We start from the raw sequence: 25,459 nt of genomic DNA, 5'->3' as shown, positions 1-25,459 counted from the left end.
CCCAACCCATCTCTTACCAAACTGGTGACCTGGGAAGAACAACTTGGCCTGCCTTGACCTCATGACTTCTTCCTCAACAAACTTGCTTAAAGTAATATTGGACTCCCAAACCTCCCAGCCTTATTATAAGAATCAAATTAAAAAGTTATGTGAGAAAATATTGGGCAAACCATATAACTATTTTTTTCTTCCAGTCTTTTTTCAACGATTTTAATTTCAAATTTGAAATTATCCTCAATGTTCAGACTTTTCTCTCTTTACATGTTTAATGAAGTTTAATAATTATTACAAACAAAAGATTATGTGTAAAATACATGTAAGTTATAAAACATTATATTATGTATGAATGCTCATGTAAAAACTGCTCAGTTCAAGAAACAGAAGTTATCAAGAACTTCTGCCTACCTCTAGGGTCCTCTCCATCACGTTTGCTCTCAGGTCCTCCCAGATGAAACCACTGTCTTGAATTTTGTGGTCATCATTCTATTGCTTATAAAAAGAGTTTTATTACATTTTTATATAATCAGTATATAGTTTAGCTTTGTTTATTTTGGGCCTTATAAAAACATCCTGCTGTACATAATATTCCGGGATTTTCTTTTTTTCACTCAACAGTATGTTTCTAAGCTCCACATGTTGTTCTGTTTGGCTGTAATTCTTCATTTTCACTGCTGTATAATATTCCATTGTGAAAAATAAGCTGATTTGGGTTGTTTCCAGTTTTTTTTATTTTTGCTGTTGAAACAGTGCTCTTTTGACTAGTCCTCAACTTGTCTCCAGGTGCCACATTGAGAGGCTAAGGGTTATATACCTCAAAGTGGAATGGCTAAGTCACGGCATCGTCAAAGATTTAACTTTACAAAATAGTGCCAAATTGTTTTCCAGTTGCTGTACCAAATTGCATGTTGATTAGCAGTGTGCAATGTTCCCATTGATTCATATCCTTCTAACAGTTGATATTGTCGGATTTCTTAATTTTTGCCATTTTAGTGGGTAAAAATTGACATTTCTCTATAGTCTTAATTTGCACTTCTCTGTTCCCAAATATTTCTTTTCATATTTTCATTGCATTATTTCCCATGAATGTGTTTGTTCATTTTTCTAAGGACTTTTTCTAGTTAACATAGGTGTTCCTATGTAATTTTATTACTGATTTATTGTCAACTGTATTTGTTACAATAGCTTTTCCCGGTTTGTGGTTTGTCTTCTCTATTTGTGGTGTTTTGTTTTTTTTTTTTTAAGAAAGAGATTGCTTTTTTCTTTTTTTAAAGATTGGCACCTGAGCTAACAACTGTTGCCAATCTTTTTTTTTTTTTTTCTGCTTTATCTCCCCAAACCCCCTGTACACAGTTGTATATCTTAGTTGCATGTCCTTCTAGTTGTGGGATGTGGGACGCCGCCTCAACATGGCCTGATGAGCGGTGCCATGTCCATGCCCGGGATCCGAACCCTGGGCCACCGCAGCGGAGAGCGCGAACTTAACCACTCGGCCACGGAGCCGGCCCCTTTTTTGTTTTTTTTTTAAAGATTTTATTTTTTCCTTTTTCTCCCCAAAGCCCCCAGGTACGTAGTTGTACATTCTTCGTTGTGGGTCCTTCCAGTTGTGGTATGTGGGACGCTGCCTCAGCATAGTTTGATGAGCAGTGCCATGTCCGTGCCCAAGATTCTAACCAATGAAACACTGGGCTGCCTGCAGCGGAGCGCGCGAACTTAACCACTCAGCCACGGGGCCAGCCCCTCTATTCGTGGTGTTAATTTTAGTGTAGTCAGGTATATCTTAGTAATAACTCTTATTGAGATCTATTTTTAAAAAATTGTTTCTTACCCAGAGGACAGAAAGATATTCTACATAGTTCTTTTAACTTTTTTTAAAAAATTGATCTCACTCATAAGTAGAAGATAAAAACAACCAAAAAAACCACACACATAGCATTGGAGATTGGAGTGGTGGTTACCATTGGGGCAGGGGGGAGGGGGGAGGGCAAAAGGGGTGATTAGGGTCACATGTGAGGGGATGCACTGTAATTACTATTCGGGTGGTGAACATGATGTAATGTATACAGAAATCGAAATATGATGTACATCTGAAAAAAATAAAAATTAAAAAAAATTTTTTTTAACTTCTTGAAATATCTCAAACTTACAGAAAAGTTGCCAGGATAGTATAAAGGACTTTTTTTTCCTAAAGGTTTGAGGGTAAGTTGCCAACCTGATGCCCACCACTGCTTAATACTTTAATATGTGTTTTCTACAAAGCATTTTTCTACAATACCGCCATATAGTCATCAAAATTGATAGCGTAACAATACAATGCCAGAATCTAATCTTTAGCCTCTATTCAAGTTTTGCCAAATGTCCCAATAAAGTCTTACAGGTGGAGAATCTGGTTCAAAAATCACATGCTGTATTTAGCTGTCCTGTCTCTTTGGCTTCCTTTAGTCTGGAAGAGTTCTTCCTTGAGTTTGATTATCATAGCGCTTCCAAAGATTATAGGCCAGTTATTTTGTGGGATGTCTCTCAGTTTGGATTTGTCTGCTGTTTCGTGATTAGACTCTGGTAATGTGTTGCTGTCATTCTGCCAAGGATGTCACAGAAGTCATGCTGTGTTCTTACTGCAGCCTGTGAGGGGCCAGTGATTTCACTTTGTCCCATTATTGACGTCCCATCAGTTTGATTACTTGATTAAAGAGGCGTTTGTTAGGCTTCTTACATAAGCTATTCATTTTTCCCTTGGAAATTCGTGAGTATTTTGTGGGGAGGTACTCTGAGACTATGTGACTATCTGGTTCCTTGTCAAACTTCCAATTTATTCATTTGTTTATTTTTATCTGTGAACTCCTATTTTCTTTTTTTTTTAATCCACTGAGTTATAATCCATTACTTACACTACTTATTTTGCCCAGATGCTCAGTTTCCCCCAGATTTGGCCAATCAGAGTCTTTTCAAGATGGCTTCCATGTTCTTTGTGTTCTTGGAGCACTTCCTTCCTTTCTGGCACCATGATATGTCCCATGCTTATCTTGTGCTTTCTCTGCTCCAGCTCTGGAATCAACTATTTCTTTAAACAGTCCTGCTTCCTTTTAGTGGAGAATGGTATTTGGAAGTCAATATCTGGGTGCTAGGTGTGCTCATTATTATATACATAGATACACATATATATACACACACACATATATATATACATATATTATATATATTTATATGTATATATATACATATAAACACATAACACATTCAATCTATACTTATTTCACCATCTGTCTATCATCTATGTAATGAAAACCATATGTTCACCTGGATACTTCATTTCCAATTCAACACCACAGGATTCAGTCGGTTTTTCTCTTTCCCCACTCGTATCTCCTTTCTCTGGTGAGGAATCTGGTTCCTGTAATCCTTAAAATGTATTTATATATGAAATTCACATAACATAAAATTAACCATTTTCAAGTGGACAATTCAGTGGCATTTACTACTTTCACAGTGTGGTGCAACCATCACCTCTATCTAGTTCCAAAACATTTTCATCACCCCAAAAGGAAACCCCATACCCACTAAGCAGTCGCTCTCCATTCCCTCCCCTCTCCTTAGCTCCTGGAATCCACTAATCGGCTTTCTGTCCTTACAGATTTACCTATTATGGACATTTCATGTAAATAGAATAGTACGATATTTTGTGCCTGGCTTCTTTCACTTAGCATAATGTTTAATAATGTTAATTCACATTGTAGTATGTATCCCTACTCCATTCCTTTTTGTGGCTGAATAATATTCCATCGTATGGATACATCACTTTTTTTTTTTTGAGGAAGATTAGCCCTGAGCTAACTGCTGCCAATCTTCCTCTTTTTGCTGAGGAAGACTGGCCCTGAGCTAACATCCATGCCCATCGTCCTCTACTTTATATGTGGGACGCCTACCACAGCATGGCTTGTCAAGCGGCACCATGTCCGCACCCGGGATCCGAACCCGTGAACCCTGAGGGCCACTGAAGTAGAATGTGCGCACTTAACCGCTGTGCCACCAGGCCGGCCCCACCACCTTTTTTTTTTAAGATTTTATTTTTCCTTTTTCTCCCAAGGTCCCCAGTACATAGTTGTATATTTTTATTTGTGGGTCCTTCTAGTTATGGCATGTGGGATGCTGCCTCAGCTTGGCTTGATAAGCGGTGCCATGTCTGCGCCTAGGATTTGAACCAGCAAAACCCTTGGCCACTGAAGCAGAGTGCGTGAACCTAACCACTCGGCCCCGGGGCCGGCCCTGGATATACCACATTTTGTTTATCCATTCATCTGTTGAATAACATTTGGTTGTTTCTATCCTGTGCCTATTGTGAGTAGTGCTGCCATTAACATCTGTGTACAAGTTTTTTTTTGAGTACCTGTTTTCAGTTCTTTTGAGTATACACCTAGGAGTGGAATCTCTGGGTCATGTGATAATTCCATGTGTAACTTGTTGAAGAACTGCCAAACTGTTTTCCACAACAGCTGTACCATTTTACATTCACACCAGCAATTATGAGAGTCCTAGTTTCTTCGCATCCTCACTAACACTTATTATTTTCTATCATTATTACCAGTAATATCATTACCACTCAGTTGGGTATGAAGCGGTATCTCATTATGGTTTTGATTTTCATTCCCCTAAGTACTAATGATGTTGACCCATCTTTTCGTGTTGAATGTCTTTTCTTGTGGGTCATTTGTATATCTTCTTCGAAGAAATGTATATTCAAGTCCTTTGCTTTTTTAAAAAATTAGGTTGTTGGTCTTTTTGTTGTTGCTTAATATGAGTTCATATATTCTGGATGCTAGACTTTTATTAAATTTTGATTTTCAAATATTTCCCCCATTCTTTAGGAGAAATCTTTTCACTTTCTTGAGAGTATCTTTTGATGCACAAAAGTTTTTAATTTTGATGAAGTCTAATTTATCCTTACTTCTTTTGTTGCTGTGTGCTTGGTATCATATCTAAGAAAGCATTGCCAAGTCTGACTTCGTGAAGATTTACCTTTATATTTTCTTCTAAGAGTTTTACAGTTTCAGCTCTGATATTTAGGTCTTTGATCCATTTTGAGTTAATTTTTGTATATGCTATGATGTAGCGGTCCAACTTTATTCTTTTGCCTGTGGATGTCCAGTTGTCCCAGCACCATTTGTTGGAGGGACTGTTCTTTCCCCATTGAATGGTCTTGACATTCTTGTTGAAAGTCAATTGACCACAAGTGTATGGATTTATTTCTGGACTATCAATTCTATTCCTTTGGTTTATTTATCTTTTCAACGTTTCTGTGAAGGGACAGGCCTTTGGAGTTCTCTACTCTGCCGTTTTCTCTGACATCACTCTATCCTTAATTTAGGAACTTATTTAATTCATCTCCCTCTATACAGCCCATCTCCCATAGCAGTTCCATACCTGTTTCCACCCTCTCCCCTGATGCTTTCCTCACTCTGCTCAGGCTTTGGTATCACCCTGAAGGCCAGCCCTCTGCTCAATCACTTTTCTTACACTACTCCTTCCCAACACCCCACAGCAGAACATCCCCGAGGTAGACATCCTCCTCACCCTGCTTGGACCCCAACACCTGGTGTTGGACTGCACCTCTGTGTGGATCCACTTCTCATCCCTTGGAAGCTTTGACTCCCCACACTGAGCCACTCCCCTGTGGGAGTATTCTTCTCACTTTGCTTTAATACCCACAATGGGCAGCTCCCGGAGGGGAGACCCAGACTCTGACAGCCCATGATGGGCCCATCCTGGGGACACCCTACTCAAACTATATTTTTATTCTATGTTCAGAAGACATTTCCTCAACCCTATCTTCCAGTCCCACTATGAAGGTTTTCATTTCTGTGAACAAATTTTAATTTTGAAGAAATCTTTTTTATTCTATGACTTTTTTCATACCATCCTGTTCTTACTTGATGGATATTATGTCTTCTTGCTTCTTTCAAAGGATGTTAATTATATAAACTGGAGGTTTTGAAAAAGTTTTCTTCTGTTTCCCATGTCATTTCTGTTTTCTTCTCATTCATTTTTCTTTTTATTATGTTTTTGCTTCTTTGTGTTGGTGACTCTCCTTGAACTCCTGGTTATCTTTGGTTATCTACATTTAAGAGTAAGGCAATAAAATGCTAGTTGGTACCTCTGTGTAAGGGTAAAGATTTTAGACTTCACTTTAGGGGTTCACGTAGAAATCAGCCATTTACTGGAGGACCCCCATGTACCAATACACAGAGGTCTATTTTTCTGGAGTTGTTGTTTCTCCAAAGAAAAATCTTGATTTTCTGTCTTTGGCTTAGATGCTAGAATCTTGCACTGGAGTGAGGAGGATGATGAGCTTCAGTACCTCTTTAGATGGGGAAATTCTTCCCTGACCTCCTTCTCTCATTTATATTACTCACATTTGAGTTTGTGACCTCTGCTACTATAAGAGTTTTCCTGTATAAGACAAACTTTGTATCATTGTCAAGATTCTCTTGTTTCTGGCCCATCATGTTAATTCCTATTTCTGGGTGCCTTAGAGGAAAATAGCATTGTTCTTGGGTGCCTACCCAACAACCATTCCCAACCACGTCTCCGTCGCTTGTCCCCTATCACAGGTGTTCTCTTTCCCAGAACACTTAGAAGCTAAGAGTGCTCTTGTGTTCATGTGATCCCGGAGTGACAAATGCAACAAAAGTGTGTTTGCCAGGAAGCTTCTGAGAAAGATTTCCCCTCCATGAAGAAAGGCAAGAAATGCCCGAGGAGGAAGGAACTGCCACACACCCCTTTCCTCTCTTCCAGCCTTTGAATGAGATTATGTGAGGACAAACACGATGACTGAAGGTGGCCAACTTGGCTCATGTGAGAAAGGCCAAGAGCATCGCAGATTCACTGAACCAGTGTCTTGATATGACTGAGCCAAGGGTCACAGCTGGCTCATTGGGTTTGACTCCCTAATTTTTCTTAATTACCTTTTTATCCTCCTCCTTTTCTTATCTTTCATCTCCTTTCCCCTTTCTCCTCACTTCTCCTCACCCTCCTCACGTCTTTAAGGGTTCTGAAGCTGGGATGGGATGAGTCAGGGACACAGGCAAAGTTATAGGTCCTTAACTGCCCTCATTAAGTCTTTTCTGAAATAAGGTGGGGTATGAATAAACAAAGGAGCTGCTCCCCCTATGTCCGTTCTCTCAGCTCTCCCATCTCTCCTCCTCCCTGTTATCATAGAGGCCTCCATCTGTAGGTCATCCTCCTGCATAACATCCTCCACTGGCTTCTCACCTCCCTCAGGATAAAATATAAATGTATTAGCTTGGTCTCTTAACACTATTCAGAGTGATCCCTGCCTCCTCTCCACCCTAGCCTCCCACCACTTCTCCTGTGCTCCCGCTTAGCTGAGGCGTTCAGCGTTCCTGGAGTGTGTGCTGGGCCATTTCATCTCCAGACCTCTGTTCTTCCTGACAGAGACACACTTTCCCTCCTTTGTCTGCCAAACACACCTGAACTTCCCCTTTGTTCAAATGTCACCTCCTCTGGGAAGCCTTCCCCTCTCTCCCAGGCTTGGTTAGTTGCTCAGCCCTTTAACCTTTGGGCATTCCCCTAGTAGAGCTGTCTCCTCTCTGCAGTGAGTGCATTTATGTTTCTGGGTCTGTTTTCCCCATCAGCCTGTGAGATCCTTGAGAGCAGAGTGTATGTCGTATTTTCGTATTCCCAGCACTGACAGTAGAGGGGTACCCAGACATGCCTCTCACTGCTCTCCTACTCTTCAAGAAGGATAACTCTCATTTACGCTAACAAACATTTACCAAACTTTCACAATGGGCCAGGTTACAATACTCCAAAATAATAAGCCACATTGTAATCAACTTTTAAAACAGATAAATCATCCATAATCTTGCTCTGAGGAATCAACTTTGGGTTTGAGACACGGCTTAGTAAACATTTCACACATACATGTGCCTTGAGAGGAGAACTATATAAACTAGAACATATAAGGGTTTTCTTATTGAGAGATAAATCAGAATCATAAGGAATTAATTCAGGTAATTTAATTAGTTATTGTTAATAATGTTACAGTTAGTGATATCTGATAGTCAATGAGATTGATAAGAAATATTCTCTTCTCCAGCATCACATGGGCTATTTTTACAAGTGGCTGGATTTTAAAATGGACTAAAGCTCTAAATATTGGGATGAATTAGTGGGTTTTGTTGTTTCTTTTTCTTTTCTTTCTTTCTTTCTTTTTTGCTGAGGAAGATTTGCCCTGAGCTGACATCCTTGCTAATCTTCCTCTTTTTGCATGAGGAAGATTTGCCCTGAGCTAACATCTGTGCCAATCTTCCTCTGTTTTGTAGAGGGTCTTCCTCTATTTTGTATGTGGGTCATTGCCACAGCATGGCCCCCAACGAGTGGCCTAGATCCGCACCTGGGAACTGAACCTAGGCAGTTGAAGTGGAGTGTGCCGAACTTAATCACCAGGCCACAGGGCCAGCCCCAGAATTAGTGTTTTTAAAATCTATATCTCTTGTATGTGGAAGAAACCAGAGCTTCAATTCTGTTTTTATATGCCGGAGGGATTTTGTTTTGTTAAGTATAAATATTTGCAATGAACAACTCACGCCAACCTAGAAATCTCATGTAGAACAGAAAGCTCTAAGAAATCATAGTTCTTACAGGACACCAAGATTATAAAGCCAGTTAATTCCAATTCTGACCAATTCATCATCATAAGAAAATATATGCACTTCCTATACTAGTCCTGTCTGAAAGGAAGGATCTTACTGAGCAATCACTCATGTATAAGGAGTTCTAGGATTTATAGATGGTGGAGTAGAATTGGATATGGATGGAGAATCAACCTTGAGGTCTGGTTGGCAAAATAAAAGGTAGTTTACAGGATTTCCGTTTCCAACATAGTATACAAATGTTTCCCGCCATGATGTTGTCCAAGTTAAGATCAATTAATTTTTTTTTAAAGTAAGATGTCCAACCATTGTCTTGAGGATGCTCTGAGAGAACTGTCCGTTGTGCTGCCCTGACAAGCAGAGAACAGCGAAACTCCAAGTCAGTGGTTCTCAAACTGCGGCCCCAGAGAAGCAGCATCAGCATCACCTGAAAACTTGTTAAAATGCGAATTCTCAGGCTCCACTCAAGACCTGCTACATCAGAAATTCTGTGTGGGGTTTGTGAGTTTTAACATCCCCGTCAGGTGATTCTAATGCACGTCCAAGAACCACTGTTCTACGAAAATGGTCCTTCCAAGAATCCCAAAAATTTTGTTTCTTTTGAGGAGACTGTGCTCTCTGATCTTGGCCTGCTGATTCTACATTTCATGGATCTCTACAATTTTCCTCGGTAGTTTTCTTTTTGCCCTCAAGGCAGACGTCTCAAATAGTAAGTGTTTCTGAGAGACTTAGAAACTTTTTAACAACTCCCATTGTTCCCTTGCCTCCAGCGGGAATCATTCCAGCTCTGCTTCCTGAGCCCAGTTCAATAATTTCTCCCTGAGGATTTCCCCTCTTCCCCAGCATCATGCCCGTGAGTAGAGTGTGTGAGGTGTGGGCAGGGACCAGGAAGCTGTGAAGCAGCATGGGGGGCACCCCCAGAAAGATGTAAGACCTGAGCTCGCTTCGCCCATTCAGGGCTGAAGGGAGGTGAGAGATTGAGGGTTTCCTCACCTGCCGATAGGTCAGCGGTAATTAGGTTTTTGAAAACATCTGCTGGAGGGTAAGGAGAATAACCAAGTGACATGGACTTGATGGTAGTAAGTCTAAAGTTTGAGAAGAGCCTCAGGAAGTGATTCCGGGGGAATGTGCTGTTAAAACAGATGCTTCAGGTTGCATATAAAACCCAGTAATTTTAGCACCAAGCATGGAATAGGCCTTGTGAGATAGGGAACAGGGGATAAGTAAAATCACTGCAAAATTCTCCACATGATCAATTACCTACTTAATATGTAAATTTGGCAACTTTTATCGAGCATGTTCTATGTCAGAGTTGCTGCTCCGAGTTCTATGGTTACCAAGCTACTGAAATTACAGTATAACTGGTTAAGGGGAGAAGATGGAACAAATGAATGAGGATAAACCTATAACGGGGGTATTTTTAAATTGTTATAAGAACACCGAGAAATGGGGAATTAGCTGCACGTGGGAGAAATGGCAAAAGGAGTGACAGAGGGTGACGTTTGAGCAGATGTTTTCTAAGGTAGAGAACATGGTGAAGAGAATTCTAGGAAACAGACATGGAAATACACAAATATATGGCATGTTTAAGAAACTATAATCCATTAAAGAGCCAGGGGTTCATGAGAGGCAGAGCTACTGATTAGAGCCCGGTGGAGGCTACGTTTTACAGCCTTGTATGACAGGCTGAGTTGCACGCACATATGTGAGTATGTATTTCTACCCTGACTTGATCTACAAAGTGTTTGATGTGGCCCCTAAGGAGTACTAGTGAGCATCACCACGAGAACGTAAGTGAGAGAGAAAGGTGATCAGATCAGAGTTTAGACAGGTCTCATGGACAGCTGTGTAGGAGGTGAACTGGCGTGGAAGCAAATGGAAGTGAAAGATAAGAAGAGAATGACCTCTAAGAGATAACGGATTGCAGAAGGCCAGGTGAGGGAGGATGGAAGACTGAGACAAGGCAGGGGAGTGAGGAGGCCACTTACCCGCCACCCCGTCACCCTCTATCTCTTTCCCTCCATCTCCCTCTCCACCTTTGGTCCCATTCCCTCCACGCCCTACCACCTTTCCAGTCCCCTTCCTTCACGCATTCTCTTTCCCCATTTCCCTTCCTTGTAATCTCCCTTTAAATCTTCACTTATTTCCATTTCTTTTCCTTCAACATTTGCTGTCCTTTTAAAAGAGTTCGGAATCTCCTTCAAACAATATGTTTATCATCTATTTCTTAATCTAATGAAACTTCCTACCCCCTCCCTCTGGTCTCCACAAATGTTCTGGGGAGCCTCACCCAGTGAAGGACCACCTTCACTAGGGAGTGGGGACAAACTGGATGTCCCAGGTGTCCAGCTGTGTCCAGAGCCTCCCCAGTACAGACCTGACAGCCTATAGCTATTCATTCACCCAGCAGTCAACACCAGGTACTTACTAAGTACTGACTATGAGCAGGGATGGGCTCTGAGGGGGCACAAATAAAGTGTGAAATCAAGGCCTATGTCTCTAGGATCTTGTGATTGAATTGTGTAGGAAAACCATAGACACATGAAAGATTCATTAGCATTATAGTGTGTTAAATGTTGCATGAAAAATTTATTAGAGACTGGAAGAGAGGAGGATGTCTTTAGAGCAGGAGACTACCCAGAGGAGAGTGAATACCATTTGTATTTCCAGGCACTGTCCTAGGGGTTTTTTATGTGTCATTCTACTTAAGCCTTCAGAAAATTCTATAAAGTATTTTCATACCTAACTTTCAGATATGGAAACTGAGACCCAGAGAGATTAAGTAACTTGCTCAAGGTTAAGTCTCAAGGAAATAGAAGCCCTGAAATTTGGCTGCAAGTCTGTCGGACTCCGTGTGTCTTCCCACCAGTATATTACACTGAATCTTTGTAGTATATTCTCTTTTTTTTTCAGATTGGCACCTGAGCTACCATCTCTTGCCAATCTTCTTGTTTTTTTCTTCCTCTTCTCCACAAAGCCCCCCAGTACATAGTTGTATATTCTAGTCTGGGGTCTTCTGGTTGTGCCGTGTGGGACACTGCCTCAACATGGCCTGATAAGTGGTGCCATGTCTGTGCCCAGGATCCAAACTGGCAAAACCCCAGGCTGCCGAAGTGGAGTACGCGAACTTAACCACTTGACCACCGGGCCAGTCCCAATATAGTACACTGAATCTTTGAAAAGCTGGTTGCGTGTGTCTCTGGATGGCTTTAAAATATTTCATGAGTGTATATTCCAGCACCAACCTGTAAACTCTCCAGAGACAAGGCCATTTAATCAGCAGCTGGTGATTTGGTCTGCACCTAATGATGCCCATCATATGGACCTGAACAACTCTGTTCTGAGCTCCAGAGCACTAGAAGAGCAAGTGGTGACTTCATGCATCCATGACTGTGGTTCGTTTTCTTTAGGTGCATGGAGAAGACACCATGGAACCAGGGAACCTCACGTGGGTATCGGAATTTGTCTTCTTGGGACTCTCGCAGTCTCAGGAGCTCCAGCTTTTCCTGTTTCTGGTGTTCCTATTTGTCTACGCCACCACTGTCATGGGAAACCTCCTCATCATGGTCACGGTGACCTCAGACTCCCAGCTCCACACGCCCATGTACTTTCTGCTCCAAAATCTGGCTGTCATAGATCTCTGTTTCTCCTCAGTCACTGCCCCAAAGATGTTAGCGGACTTCCTCTCGGAGAAGAAGGCCATTTCCTACCAGGGCTGCGTGACCCAGATCTTCTTCTTCCACTTTCTGGGAGGTGCTATGGTCTTCTTCCTCTCGGTAATGGCCTATGACCGCCTTGTTGCCATCTCTCGGCTCCTCCACTATGTTACCATCATGAACACTCAGCTCTGTATGGGGCTGGTGCTGGCTGGCTGGGTGGGAGGCTTCATCCATTCTATTTCCCAACTGGCTCTGATGCTCCCTCTGCCTTTCTGTGGCCCCAACATCCTAGATAACTTCTACTGTGATGTCCCACAAGTGCTGAGACTTGCCTGCACTGACACTTCCGTCTTAGAGTTCCTCATGATCTCCAACAGTGGGTTGTTGGATGTCATCTGGTTCTTTCTGCTCCTGATGTCCTACTCAGTCATCCTGGTGATGCTGAGGTCCCACTCAGGGCAGGCGAGGAGGAAGGCAGCTTCCACCTGCACCACCCACATCGTCGTGGTGTCCATGGTCTTCATTCCAAGCATTTACCTCTATGCCCGGCCCTTCACCCCCTTCCCCATGGACAAGGCTGTGTCCATTGGACACACGGTCATGACCCCCATGCTCAACCCCATGATCTACACCCTGAGGAACCAGGAGATGCAGGCAGCAGTGAAGAGATTAGGGAGACACTGGCTGGTTTGTAAAAGGGAGTGATAATGGGCAGGTCATTTTCTTTAGCTTTGTTTTCCATTTGTAAGGTGGAGAGAGAGATCCTGTATCTTCTCTTTTCATAGCTTGTAGATACGTTGTGAGGATCATTGTAGAAATTAATGAATTTTGAAACTAGGCAACTTACGCAGATTTTTAGGAAAAAGGATAGAGTCCTCTTTGGTGACTAAGGTTTATAATAAAGAGTTCTAAAACTTCTGCAACAATGAGAAATGTTCTCTTGGCCCCTGGAAAGCTACACTCTCCTTTCCCCCTTCCTCTTGTGATGAGGGTATTTCCTCAGTAAGAGCAGTCCTGTGTTAATGTGTTTTGACTTCTCTTCCCAGCACCCCTTTTTGTCTGTGTCCAGAGTGTTGGAAAAAACACAGAACTTGGAGATTTAGTCCTAAATTGAGAGCCCTTGAAGCATTAGTTACAAAAATGGTGACCTTGGATGAGCCACCTGGCCTCTCTTGGACTCACAGATTCTTCCTCACCAAACTGACATAAAATGCTATCTGTACCAATAATTTCACAGATTTGTTATAAGATTCAAATGAAAAATGTGTAAGAATATTTTGTAAACCGTAGAACCTATGTAAGAATTATTGTTATTGTTATTATTATGCCTGACATTTATTCTTTCATCGCTTGAGTTGCGTTTTGGAAGCAGGGCAGAAATTCCTAGGTGCAGCGAGGGGAGGCATGGAGAGGGTGGGGCTGAACTCCGGAGGGGCCATGCAACATGCCCGAAGGTGAAACCGAACAGGGACTGGGCGTAAATTCAGGGCCATGTCTGCAAGGCTCTGCTATCTCCCAACCTCCCATTTTCAGACTCAATGCTTCTTGCAAGCAGGAATGGGAAGATCCATTCATTTGTTCATTCATTCATATTTGTAAATATGCATTTGGGGCTTAATGCAGTACTTTATCCATAGAAAATGCTCCATAACAATTTGTTGACTCCATCTCTCTCTCTCTCTGTATCCCCACACCTTTCTCTTTCTCTCTCTCCCTCCCTACACTGATTTCTTCCAGTTCAGTCTTTACATCCATCAGGGCCCTTTCTCCCCCTCCTCCCAATTCACTGGTGTGTCTTGCTTCTTCTCTGCCTGGACCTCTTTGCCACGCACCCATCATGTCTTTCCTCCACTATCAAACTGGGGCTTTGGGGTTCGGTTGTCAGGCAGAGTTGAAGAGAGGAAATAGGTCATGATTAGAGTTGCAAGGGGCTGTGACCCCAACAAGTTTAAATAAAAAGAGGGTGTTTAAAGGTCTCCCTGAAGGAAGATGGAGTCAGGAATTGTGGGACTAAGAAGCTGCCAGGACTGACACAGCTGGTCTCTCCTCCTCCCCCCCTCCCTGCCTTCATCCCTCCCTGCCTGTGAGTCTGCTTGTACACGGCCCAAATGGGAGCTTCAGCCCCCAAACCTGCCGTTTCCATTCCACCTTCCGCAGTCAACTTGCTCATTCTCTCAGGGTTACAACTCCAAAGTCTTGTGAGAATAATGTGACTGTCTAGGGTTGGGCCATGCGTCCCGTGGGGCTGTGGATGTGTGGGTCATGTGATGTAAGTGTGGCCATCCAGGCCCCTCCCTTCAGCAGGAATTGTGGGTGCATGTTGTTCTCAGAGAAAGAGCATGTGGGTGGACAGACTCCCCCAAACATGTCTGCCATGAAAGGAACAAGCAGGGTACCCCTTAAGCGACACCATGCGAGGAACTTGTTAATTATGTCTAGTCTAGAAATTCATGTTTTTATTCCTCCATTAAACATGTAGTTATTGAGTGCCTAAAATTTACTCCTTCTGTCCCAATTTGTCCTCTTTACCCCTAGGTTCTTAGGGAAAGTTCCTGACTTTGTTTTGGCTGAACCAAGGGAAGAAAAGACAAGAGCCTGAGGAATCAGGGCAACCTGAAAGGACACACATGGCGGTGGCCCAGCGGGAGCCGTCAGCGATTGCCGAGGGAGCCGGGATGGAGACAGAGCTGAACGCAGGAGAGGAGGCAGCTGGGGCACCCAGGGACATGATGCCTGCCTCAGCGTCCACCCACAGCCATGTGCCCTGCCCCTCACACCAAAGACAGGGAGAGGATGCCTGTGCAGGCTGTAAAGAGTTTCTTTTTCTCTGGAGAATTTAAAAACAACAATAAAACTGACTAAAGGTGTTTTTTATAATTACCATGCCCTGGCGACTCCAAACAATGTTAGAGTTAAAATATGCCCTCCTTCCAGGTGGCTTGCTCCCACCCCCCTGCCCTTCATAAAACCCGGTGTGTGTGTGTGTGTGTGTGCACACGCATGCGTGTGTGTGTGAGATACAGAGGAAACCCTGAAAAAGTGGGGAAAGAGTTAGAATTGTGGAGGGGAGAAGACCAGAGGCCTTATGAGGGAGGAGAGTGTGAGCCGTGGAAAGAGGGGACCTCGTGCCCTGATTCTGTACAGGTATCAATAAAGCAGCAAGGCTATGGGGTGACCGCTGAGATGAAAGCTGAGGAGGGAGGAGGAGGTTGAGCTGGAGCCCTGACTCCCACGACAGGGAATGTGCCCAGAGAGCCCCTGGACAGTCCTCCCAAGAACCCGGAAATGGGTCCCATGGGCCCTTGGGCTTGCCCCGCAGTGTGAATCCACAGAGAAGCCATGAAGGCCACGAGGCCTGCTGCTTTGCAGTGGGAACTCTCAGGAGGAACAGACACATCGTTTTCCCCTTACATCTTCCCAACACCAGCACCAGACGGGAGGTGCTGGAAAGAGGAAGGAAGAAATGTGAGGAGACAGACAAAGAACAGCTGAACAAATAAAAAAGGTAATTTCATAAAATAAGATCTATGAAGGAAATGTATGGAGTGATGTGACTAGTAGGGTGGGCAGTGTTATAGAATGTGTTTGAGGAAGGGATATTTGAGCAAAGACCTGGGTAATGAGAAGGAGCCAGTCAGGCAAAGGTCTGGGTGACAGGCAAGCATTCTAGACAGAAGAAACAGCAAGTGCAAAGGTCCAGAGGAAAGAATGAGCTTAGTGGCCAAAGGAAAAATAAAAGAGGACAGTGTAACTGGAGTGTGGTGAACAAAGAAGACCTTGGTAGGAGGTGGCTCTCAGATGTCATATTAGTTATCTACTGCTGCATGACAAATCAACCCAAACCTAGCAGCTTAAACCAAAGTAATCATCTGTTATCTCTCATGAGTTCTCCGGGCCAGGAATTCTTACAGGGCATGGCAGAGACTGCTTATCTCTGCTTTGCAATGAACTGGGCCTCAGCTGGAAGACTCAAAGGCCGGGGGTGGAATCATTTGCAGTTTCGTTCACTAACATGCCTGGCTGTTGACGTTGGTGTCGGCTGCGCACCTAGATGGGGCTGTTGTTTGGTCTCTCCACTTGGCCTGAGCTTCCTCACAACATGGTAGCTGGGTCCCAGGGACAAGCATCCTGAGTGAGAGCCAGGCAGAAACTGAATCCTTTCTGCACCTAGACTCAGAAATCACACAGCATCACTTCTGCCACATTCTATTAGAAACAAGTGAGCCATCAAGTCCGGCCCACATTCAAGGGAGGGGAGTAGCCTCCATCTTTTGCATGAGGTCTGTCAAAGAGTTCGTGGATGTATTTTTAAATTACCACTGAGGTAGATAGGAGCCTGATCATTAAAGAGCTGGAATTTTATTCTGTGTGCAATAAAAGTCTTTGGAGGGTTTGGGTGGAGGTGGGGATGGTGGCGTAATGTACTTTATACTTTAAAAAGGTCATGTTGGCTGCTGGGCAGAGGGTGGGTTATAGAGGTCAAACCTGGTGGACTGGGTTAAGAACCCGACCTGGAACAAGGAGACGTGGATTCCAGTTCAGGTTCCTGCACTAACTAGCCGTTACCTCTGGCAAGTCTCCTAACACTGGCGCTGTAGGGGCATCCTTGCATTTGTATGGATTTACCCAGGGCTTTTTCTTCCCTCAGACCTGCAGGAAGGTGTTTGTTTTGTGTCTCTCCTCTGTTAGATGACTGTTTTCACTCACCGTGACCCTAGCACCCAGCACAGGCCCTGGGACGTGAAGGCTCTCCACAGACATTTGTTGAAAGAATAAACGAACAGGTGATATTGTCTACCCCACATCAGTCCTTGAAGACAGACATCCCTGGCCTTTTGGTTCTGGAGTGTCCACCAAACCAAATAATCCTTCAGCAAGTGGTCAGTGTATGGGAGGAACATTGGGGAGCACTTGGCTCCATCTCTTCTGGAATAATCCAGCGCACCATTCTGGATTCAAGTCCATGAGGCCTGATTCTATTCAGAACCATCACCACTGCCCAGAAGGACACAAAGAACGCTAAGACTCATCCTTGTCCAGAGCCCAGCATGGGTGGCAGATCCAGGACAGCCTGCTCTGTGGCCATAAGTGGCATCAAGTGGTAGCACATTCGTGGCTGGCCAATGGGCCTTCCAGGGCCAGTGAGGAAGATCGGAGAGGAGCCTCGCCCTTTCTCATGACCCTGCCAAAAGACTACACTGTGGGGGATAGGAGAGGAAGAGCTGAGAGAGAGAGCACCACTCTTCTAGCACAAAGGGCCCTGGCTGGTGGCTGCCTGCCCTTGACATTAGGTGCTGGCTCCAGCCACCTCCAGTGCTTCTGAGGAGCTGGGACGACCAAGCTCACCACTCCCACACCCATCACGGGAGCCAGAGATGCTGATGAGCCTGTGGCTCCACAAGGGGTGGGAGGTAGGGGAGTTGGGGCGGTGGGAGGGTGTAAAACCTGCACAATCTTTGAAACCATTGTTTGCATTTTTGAACTTTCTAGATTGTAAGTGCCCTATGCAAGAGACTGTTGCATTCAACAGGGTGTCTAAATTCCTACAGCCTTCAGGCATTCATTCTTTCTAGATGTATTGAGATGCCAGGATGCAAAGATGGATCCATGTGGGTGCTGTCTTGTGGAGAGACAGGCTGAGGGGGCTGAGGAGGGTGCAGCCCCAGCCCCTCCTCTCAGGTTCTGGGATGCAGCCCCTGCCCCTTTTTGTACTCCTCCCTGCCCCCTTGCTCCAGAGTGGCTTCCATCCCCCGTCTGGGTCAGCTACCACAGCAGCCTCGCCCAGAAGGGGGCCAGGGGAGTACAATCGGAACAGCCAGCACAGCCTGTCAGACTCCCAAGTCCCACCCAGAGGCCACCAGGGTGGCCTGCTCAGGCCTGAGGCACCTTCCCAGCCTATGTGAGGAGGCTTCTGTCCGTCAGATCACACCTGTGCCCTTGGGAGCCAGGAGGAGAAGGAAGTAGCTTGTAGAGTCAGACCCAGGTTGACACCCCCTTCCGAGAGCATGACACGTTATTTCCTCTCCACTTCAACAATAAAACTGAGCTCCCAGGCCCCACTGAGTCCCCTCGCTCGTTATGTCTCTGATTCAAAGCAGGGTCTGCCTTGTCTGCCAGCCCATGATCCTCCTCCCCCTCTCCCAGTCCCTGCCCCTGGGAGTTCCCAGTGTGATGGAGGAGGTGAGGTACAGCTCACACAAGGCCACGGCAGGAGGGAGGGGAAGGGATGGGTGCTCGCCCTCAGCCGACCCCCCAGACAGGACCAGAGCATCTCTCAAGTGCTCACCAGAGAAGCTTCCTGCCCATTGGTAACTTTACTTGCAGATCAGAGAGGTCAAAGCCAAGCCCTTGCTCAAGGTCACATAGCCAGGCTGGTGCTGGGCTCCCAGGACAGCTCTCCAAGGTTCCACAGTGCTCTTTTTCCAGCCTCACTATAAACAGAGCACTCAGAGCTGCCTCTGTCAGGAGAGTCCTCAGCTCTGGAGCACACACATACACACAGGCACACACGTGCACACGTTCCTGGGCCGCCCTGGCCTCCGGCGCAGTTTGAGCCTAGCCCCTTCTCCCTGCACACCTCAGCGTTCTCATCATGAGAATAGGCCCAAGGACCCCATTCCCAGGAACCCCTGGGACCAGCAGACCCACCAGGCTCTGAGCCCTGCTCCACCACAGCTGTGTCCTTGGGAGCCGTTGGAGCTGAGCAGATAAAGAGATCTAATCATGCTTGTGGCCAGCAGCTCCACTGTAGCTGGTAGACGGTTTTTGTGAAAAGGGTTGCAGAATCTTGAGGTTTCGAGATGGCGAGGGGAGGGCGGGAAGTAAGGTTCTTGGGTATTGCAGCTGAAAGATGCCAGGGAGGGCAGTCTCCCTCATGGTCCAGAGTCTGGGCCTCAGCCTGGCAGGGCCAGGCCTGTAACAGTATCCACTGACCCAGGGCTAGCCTGGCCCAGGGAGAACGATGCCCCTGACCAGAGGCACCAGATTCTAACAGATGTACAGGCACAAGTCCATTCTCTGACCCAAGAGCTGGACAGGCAAGGTCATGGCAGATGCATCCGTTCCACAAAGACGTACTAAGGCCCTGCCAGGCATTGTGTTAGGTGCTGAGGCTACAGGAAGCAACAGAACAGGTGCCTACCTTTTCTGAGTGGCATTCACAGAGCTGCAGGGAGCTGGCGCTTAAGCAGATCCAACCGCAGGATTACACATCTAATTACAATGATGTCAAGTTCTATGAAAGGAGCTATAAGAGTAAGAAACCAGAAGACCCAGCCACCCAAGTCATGGCCAGTGGGGCTGGGACAGGAGAGGTTCCCCATGGATGGGGCCTGGAGAGTCAGTAGGAGTCACCAGGCACAAAGGGAGAAGACCTTCATGGTTGGGACCCATAGCAGGTGGCGGTGAGCCCATTTTAGGAGCTGAAAGCCAGTGTGTTTAGAGGGAGAGGAGTAGAGAGAGGAGATGGGGCTCTGGAGAGGGGAGGTTGCAGGAGCCAGACTGTGTGAGCCCAGGGGCTCCTTTCCTTAGGAGAAACTGCATGGAGGGCCAAGATGAGTCAGCAGAGGGGACAGCATGCTTAGGGGACTGGCGGTGCCAAGTCCCCCAGGGTCTCATACTCCCATGACCACCAGGGAGAGAGGGACAGCAGTTGAGGGGCTTGCTGGTCAAGCCCCTGACCCCTAAAGACACACCCCAACCTTCCCTTGGTGCCTTATTTCCAGTCTCCCAGCAGCTTTATCTCCTCCTGTCACCCCAAGTGGTCTTTCGGGTCTCATTACAAATCCTTTCCTCCTGTTTGGCTCAGTCTTGGACTCTTATTTTGCCCATTTCCCTTTCAGAGGAAGAGCTCTCCCACAGGACTCCCCAACCTCTGAGGTCTGAGCCTGGCCCATCCTCAGCAATGGGTTCTGGACTCCACCATAGAGAGAAAAGTTCACACAGGCCTTGCAGAGAGCCAAGCTTCCCAAACACCCAACCTGGTGGAGCATCCCACTCTGATATCCCCAGCATGCGGCCTCCAACCTCAGTGGGCCGTCCATCCTCACGTCCCTCGAGCAGCACCCACTCCAACCACCCACAGCTCATCCTTGCACTGCGGAAAATCATGGGGCCCACCTAGTGCCCACCCTAATGGTCTACAGGTTGCCTCCCATCCCCTGCCCCACCCCGCTTACCTGGCCTATTGGGGTCAAGAGCCTGGGAGCAGCAAACTGCCACCTGGAGAAAGAGAGGAAAGCCCAGCTGGGTGGGGGAAGGGACATGCCTCCCTTTTAGGGTGAAAGAGGGCTTGTAGACTCATGGAATTCAGCCAGGACGCAACATGGTTCACTCACGTTCCACAATATTTCCGAGCCCTGGCTGTGGGCCTGGCTGTGCAGGGTGCTGGGTACACAGTTGTAAATAAGATCGGGCCTGGGGTTCCCAACGGGCTTGGTGGCCAGTCCAGGAGATGGACATGTGACAGCGTGTCTTCAGTACAGCCCAATCTGTGCTGAGAGAAGCATCAGCATAGGGTACTCTGCAGATATAATCCCGATCGTTTAGGGGGTGAACAGGAAAGGGATGACGGAAGGCTTCCTGGAGGAGGTGAGTCTCAGCTGGGTTGTGAAGATGAGTAGAAGTTAGTCAGGCAAAGGGAACACATACGAGGACCCAAAGGTGAGGGAGAATGCAGTGATTTCAGAAAGCTTCAGGGAGGCCAAGACTGGTGTGTGGTGAGCAGGTGGGGAGGGGTGAGTGGAGGCTAGAGAGGTCCTGTAGGGCCTGGAAGCTTGGAAGGATTTAGAGTTTCCCAGGCTGCTGCTAAAGGGACATTGTGCATAGACTCCATGGACCGTGACCCTGCCCGATAGGATCCTGGAAGGGGCCAGGGTCATCCTCAGCACAGCACGTGAGCAGCCCCGTCCCCGGCCCTCTCTCCCCGGAACCCAAAGTTGGGGGCGGTGTGTGGAAGGACTTGAAAACCTCCTGATTGTCATTTAACAAAGTGTCATTTAGTGGAAGGGGCAAAATGCCAGTACCCAGGAGAGGGCAGAGGACATGATCACCCTCATGCAGAAAATAAGGGATGCATTGTCCCTAGGGAATTTAAAAGTTCTAATAACACAGAGGAAATGTCAGACTGCTTCCTGTGATCGCCACGTGGCACAATTCTGAACACTGTCGGTGACTCAACACTCCTCCCCAAAGGCACCGTCTGTTGGCCTAGATTCTAGACGATTCCTGCAATTCCTGGGGCTGTAATAATCACAGGTGTAAGTTTCAAACGAATGCCTTTCATTGCTTGTCCTTTGATAAGCACTGTGTCCTCCGTGGACGTCGATGTGGAGAATTCCCAGTTGTGGGAGGCTCCCTCAGCCACATGCATTCTTTTGGAGAGAAAGTTCTAGGGGTTCAGGATCATCTGAGCTGGCGCTGGCCACCCTTCGTGCCTCCCGTCCCCTGGAGCCCTGCCTGACCTTGCCTTGAAACAGCTGGTTTGGTATAAAGTGAAAACACAGGGATCATAAAGATGAAGAGACGGAACTTGATTGCCTGCAATTCTGTCCCTCTGTGTGACCATTTGGAGTTTTAATTTCTGTTTAAAATTTAAAAGTGCAAACTGCAAAGTATAATATTTTGAGTGCAAACTTCACTTCATATGTGAATATTTTACTGAATTTGAATAATATCTTTAACATTGAAACATTATTTAAAAATTTTTAATTGTTTATTTTAAACCTAAAAAACAAATCAAGAAAACAGAAACTGTAATGATATATTAAATATTATATTAAAACCAATATGTAGGTAGTTTTTCTCTATTTAAAACACACGCATGTAATTAAAAAGCATTAATTCATTACACTTTTTTATTGTAATTTTTTATTTCTTTACTGGCATGATTATATGTACACAGTTTAATAAAGGAGAACTTTCACGCACGTCTTTTGTAGTCATTGTTATTATTTGTTTCGTTTAATGGGTATTACCCAATGTAATTTTGTTGTGTGGAGGAAAAGGTATCAAAGAATAATCCACTTCCGCTATCAGACATTCTAGGTCGCCAGTGGGAAACACTTAGCCCCAAGGAAAATCTAAAATCTTTCCATTGAGGTCCCAGGGGGCATCATGAAGAGCCCGCGTGGGGAATATGTGGGGCCTGTGCCCCTTGCTCACTCCTCTCTTCTCGTCTCTGGGTGTGGTTGACCCTGACCACAGAAAAAAAGCAGATGTCAAGGCTGACCACTGTGAGAACTGGCCTGGACCCCGCATGGCCAGGCCTGCCCCATAGTGAAAGTCATAGTCGGAGAGGGGGCAGGTGCCCAAACTGGAGAACCCCTGGAGGGCTTCTCTCTCCACCACTGTCACTCCACTCAGTTTCCAGTGGTCCCGGCACCAGCAGCTGGCAGGCCCACTCTGATGGGAGGAGAAGGGCTCAGAGACCAGGGTCTGCACAGCCCTAACTGGGGAGGCTCCCTCGCCTTCCTTCCTCCCTTCCTCCCTTCTTTCCTCTCTTCCTTCCTTCCTTCCAGGTGCCCAGGCCTGGATGGTCTGCAAAGCCGTTGTACCCACTGCCCCCTACCCTTCAACCTGAGGGTCATTGCTGTCCTTGCGGGCCAGCCTGGACTGAGCTCAATAAAGGAAGCAACAGTGGGACCAAACAACAAGGTTTAGTCAACGTTGTCGAGTGCCTGCTGTGTGCCATTTGACCGGGGGGAGGGCGGCTAGAGGTTGCCCAAGTGGATGTCGGTCTGGGATGGGGGCCCAGGCCAGTTCTTAGTCACCTCTGTACTGCCCTCCTGGGTGCAAAGTGCTGTGGCTCCCAGAGGGAGACTTTCTGCAGACTCAGTAGAGGCCTGGAAGCAGACAAGAGGAAGGGTTGTCCGCGGAGGGTTGAGGTGGCTGGAGCATAGGGGCAGAGTCCTGTGGGAGGGCAGCAGAGAGCAGGCTGCAGGGGCAGGAGAACCAGGTGGCAGACCTAGCTTTTCCTTTGGTTTCCTTGCCTGAACCTCTGCCTGCCAGCAGGGCGCCCCGGAACCTGCCCTCTGTAGACTGGTTGTACAGGTCTTCTCAATGGTCCCCGCTTGCCTCTCATCACCACCTCGAGCAGTCAATAGGCCAAACCCCCCAGAGATGGGCCAACATGGCACGGTTGGGTCTACAGCCCGGGGTTCTGTCTCGAGCTTGTCACAAGAACCCATGGTAGCCCACAGCTGTGGCAAACCCTTGCACAACACACTACCGCTGAAGAATTAGAGTCCTCTCCGAAGGGAGAACAGAGCTCACTCTGAGTCCTCTTCAGGGGGGGACCCTGGAAGGAGGGCAACCCAGGTTTTAGACACCCCACCCCAGCTTCCAGCCTTCTGCGGGCATCTGGCTTCCTGAGGGCAGTGGAGGTGAAGCGTATTTGAGGAGCACACTGTCACTTTTCACATCTCTCTCCTTCGTGACCATCATGGTCCTCATCTCGCAGGTTTGGAGGCTGGGGTCCAGGGAGTGGTGTGATTTACTCCAAGTCATGCAGGGGGTCAGCAACAAGGAACTCAATGTCCTTCATCAACTACACAGTGACTTTCCATCCAGGCCCCCTGGTCACAGGAAAGGGGCCCCTGTTGAAGACAAGGAGATAAAATCAGCAGGGCCCAGACCTTCAACGGGAGCTTGTGAAAGTGCCCACCAAAAGGGCTGCTTCAGCAGCAACTGTCGGCTGGTGGTGTGGGTGTGGGAGCAGGGGCTGGCAGGCAGGGCGTGGGGGACAGAAGGCAGGAGGTAAGGATACTGGGAACAGCCCTGCTGGGAGTCTGGAGCAGGCACAGGGTCTGCCCTGAGGAAGGACAGCCAGGTCCACCTGAAGAAGGGCCGAGGACAGGCAGGCTGCAGGGTGCAGCAGGGGCGATTCTGGAGCTGTGTATGGAGAGACAAGCACATGTTCTCCAGGCAGGCCAGGATGGGGTCGGGGCAAAGGATGAGCATAGCTCACCCAGTGGAGGGACCTGCAGGAGAGGCAAGGAGGTGTGAGAGGGCACGGGCCCCTGGGGGAAGACCGACGGGGGCGTTCTACCATTAAGATGTGGAAATGGAGGCCCAGCCAAGGTTGCACAGGTAGTGACAGAGCCAGTTGCCACCCAGGTCACTCTGAGCCCACTACAGCAGCCTCCTCTAAGGAAGCTACTGCTGGTCAAGCCCAGTAGGAAGTCAGAATTGACACCCACTGCTCAGTGCAAACCTACCATGGATACACACTGAAGAAACAGGGAGAGAAGCACTCAGCCCAAGACAGTTCCTCAGCTTCTATGGAGGCTTGCTCCCATCACTCTGCAGGGGACTTTCCCCATGACATCTCACTGTGTGTCGCAAATGGTCCCATGCGTTAGCCCCTTAGTTCTCACCGCCAGGGCCTGCCTCAGCCATCACCTCACCCAGTCCTGGCACCTTGGAGAGAGCTGGTAGGGATAGGGAGTAAGGAGGAGGGGCTGAATCATTGATCTTAAATCATTCATTCACTCAACAAACGTCTATTTAGTACCTACTGAATGGCAGGCCTTGTGCTGGGGGGTGTGAGGAGATACAACAACACTAAGACAGATCCAGTTTCTGCCCTGTTTGGGGAGGAGAGGAGCCTTCTCAATCATCTGGCCCAATTCTCATTTTAGGGATGTGGAAACTGAGGCCCAGAGAGGGGAAGTGACTTGCCCAAGACCACACAACTAGTTCATGGCAGAGACCTGGCCCAATCCTCTTCTGCAGCACGCTGCTTCTCAGTCCTCCTGCAAATGTTCCTTGAGCGATGCTTTGTGTTCCAGGCGCTGCTCTGGAACTCGATAGCAAAGAGGGTGCGGATGGGGTGAGTGGGTGGGAGGGAAGAACATCCCCAGACCAGCGAGGGGAGGGGTGGGGGTGGGGTGTGTCAGTCTCAAGACTCCCCCAAAAATGAGGGAAGTTCCAGAGCTCCACCTCAAGGGGCTGGGCTTCTGGGGCCCAGAGCCCACCTCCCCCACCCCAGGACGGGATATAAAAGTCCTTCCCAGCTACTTCCACAGAAGAGCAGAAGAGGAGAGGTCAGCTTGGGTCCTCTGGGTGAGAAGTGAGCACGGGACTCCACCCATGCGCAGGACGTGTGTTTCGGTGGCTTAACGCGCTGTGGCTGGG

The 25,459-nt window shown here is 46.9% G+C and overlaps 1 protein-coding gene across 1 annotated transcript; it reads left to right on the top strand.

Annotated features, from left to right (window-relative positions):
* The first annotated feature begins 12,094 nt into the window (after positions 1-12,094).
* LOC124247758 (olfactory receptor 4D2) lies at positions 12,095-13,030 on the top strand. Its single transcript, XM_046677411.1, has one exon. It carries the CDS (start codon positions 12,095-12,097, stop codon positions 13,028-13,030), a length of 936 nt encoding a protein of 311 aa, XP_046533367.1.
* Positions 13,031-25,459: the final 12,429 nt, after the last annotated feature.

The sequence above is a fragment of the Equus quagga genome, chromosome 11 (genome assembly GCF_021613505.1).
Source record: "Equus quagga isolate Etosha38 chromosome 11, UCLA_HA_Equagga_1.0, whole genome shotgun sequence".
Classification (NCBI taxonomy): Eukaryota; Metazoa; Chordata; class Mammalia; order Perissodactyla; family Equidae; genus Equus; species Equus quagga.
This window is presented reverse-complemented; position numbering and strand designations above follow the sequence as displayed.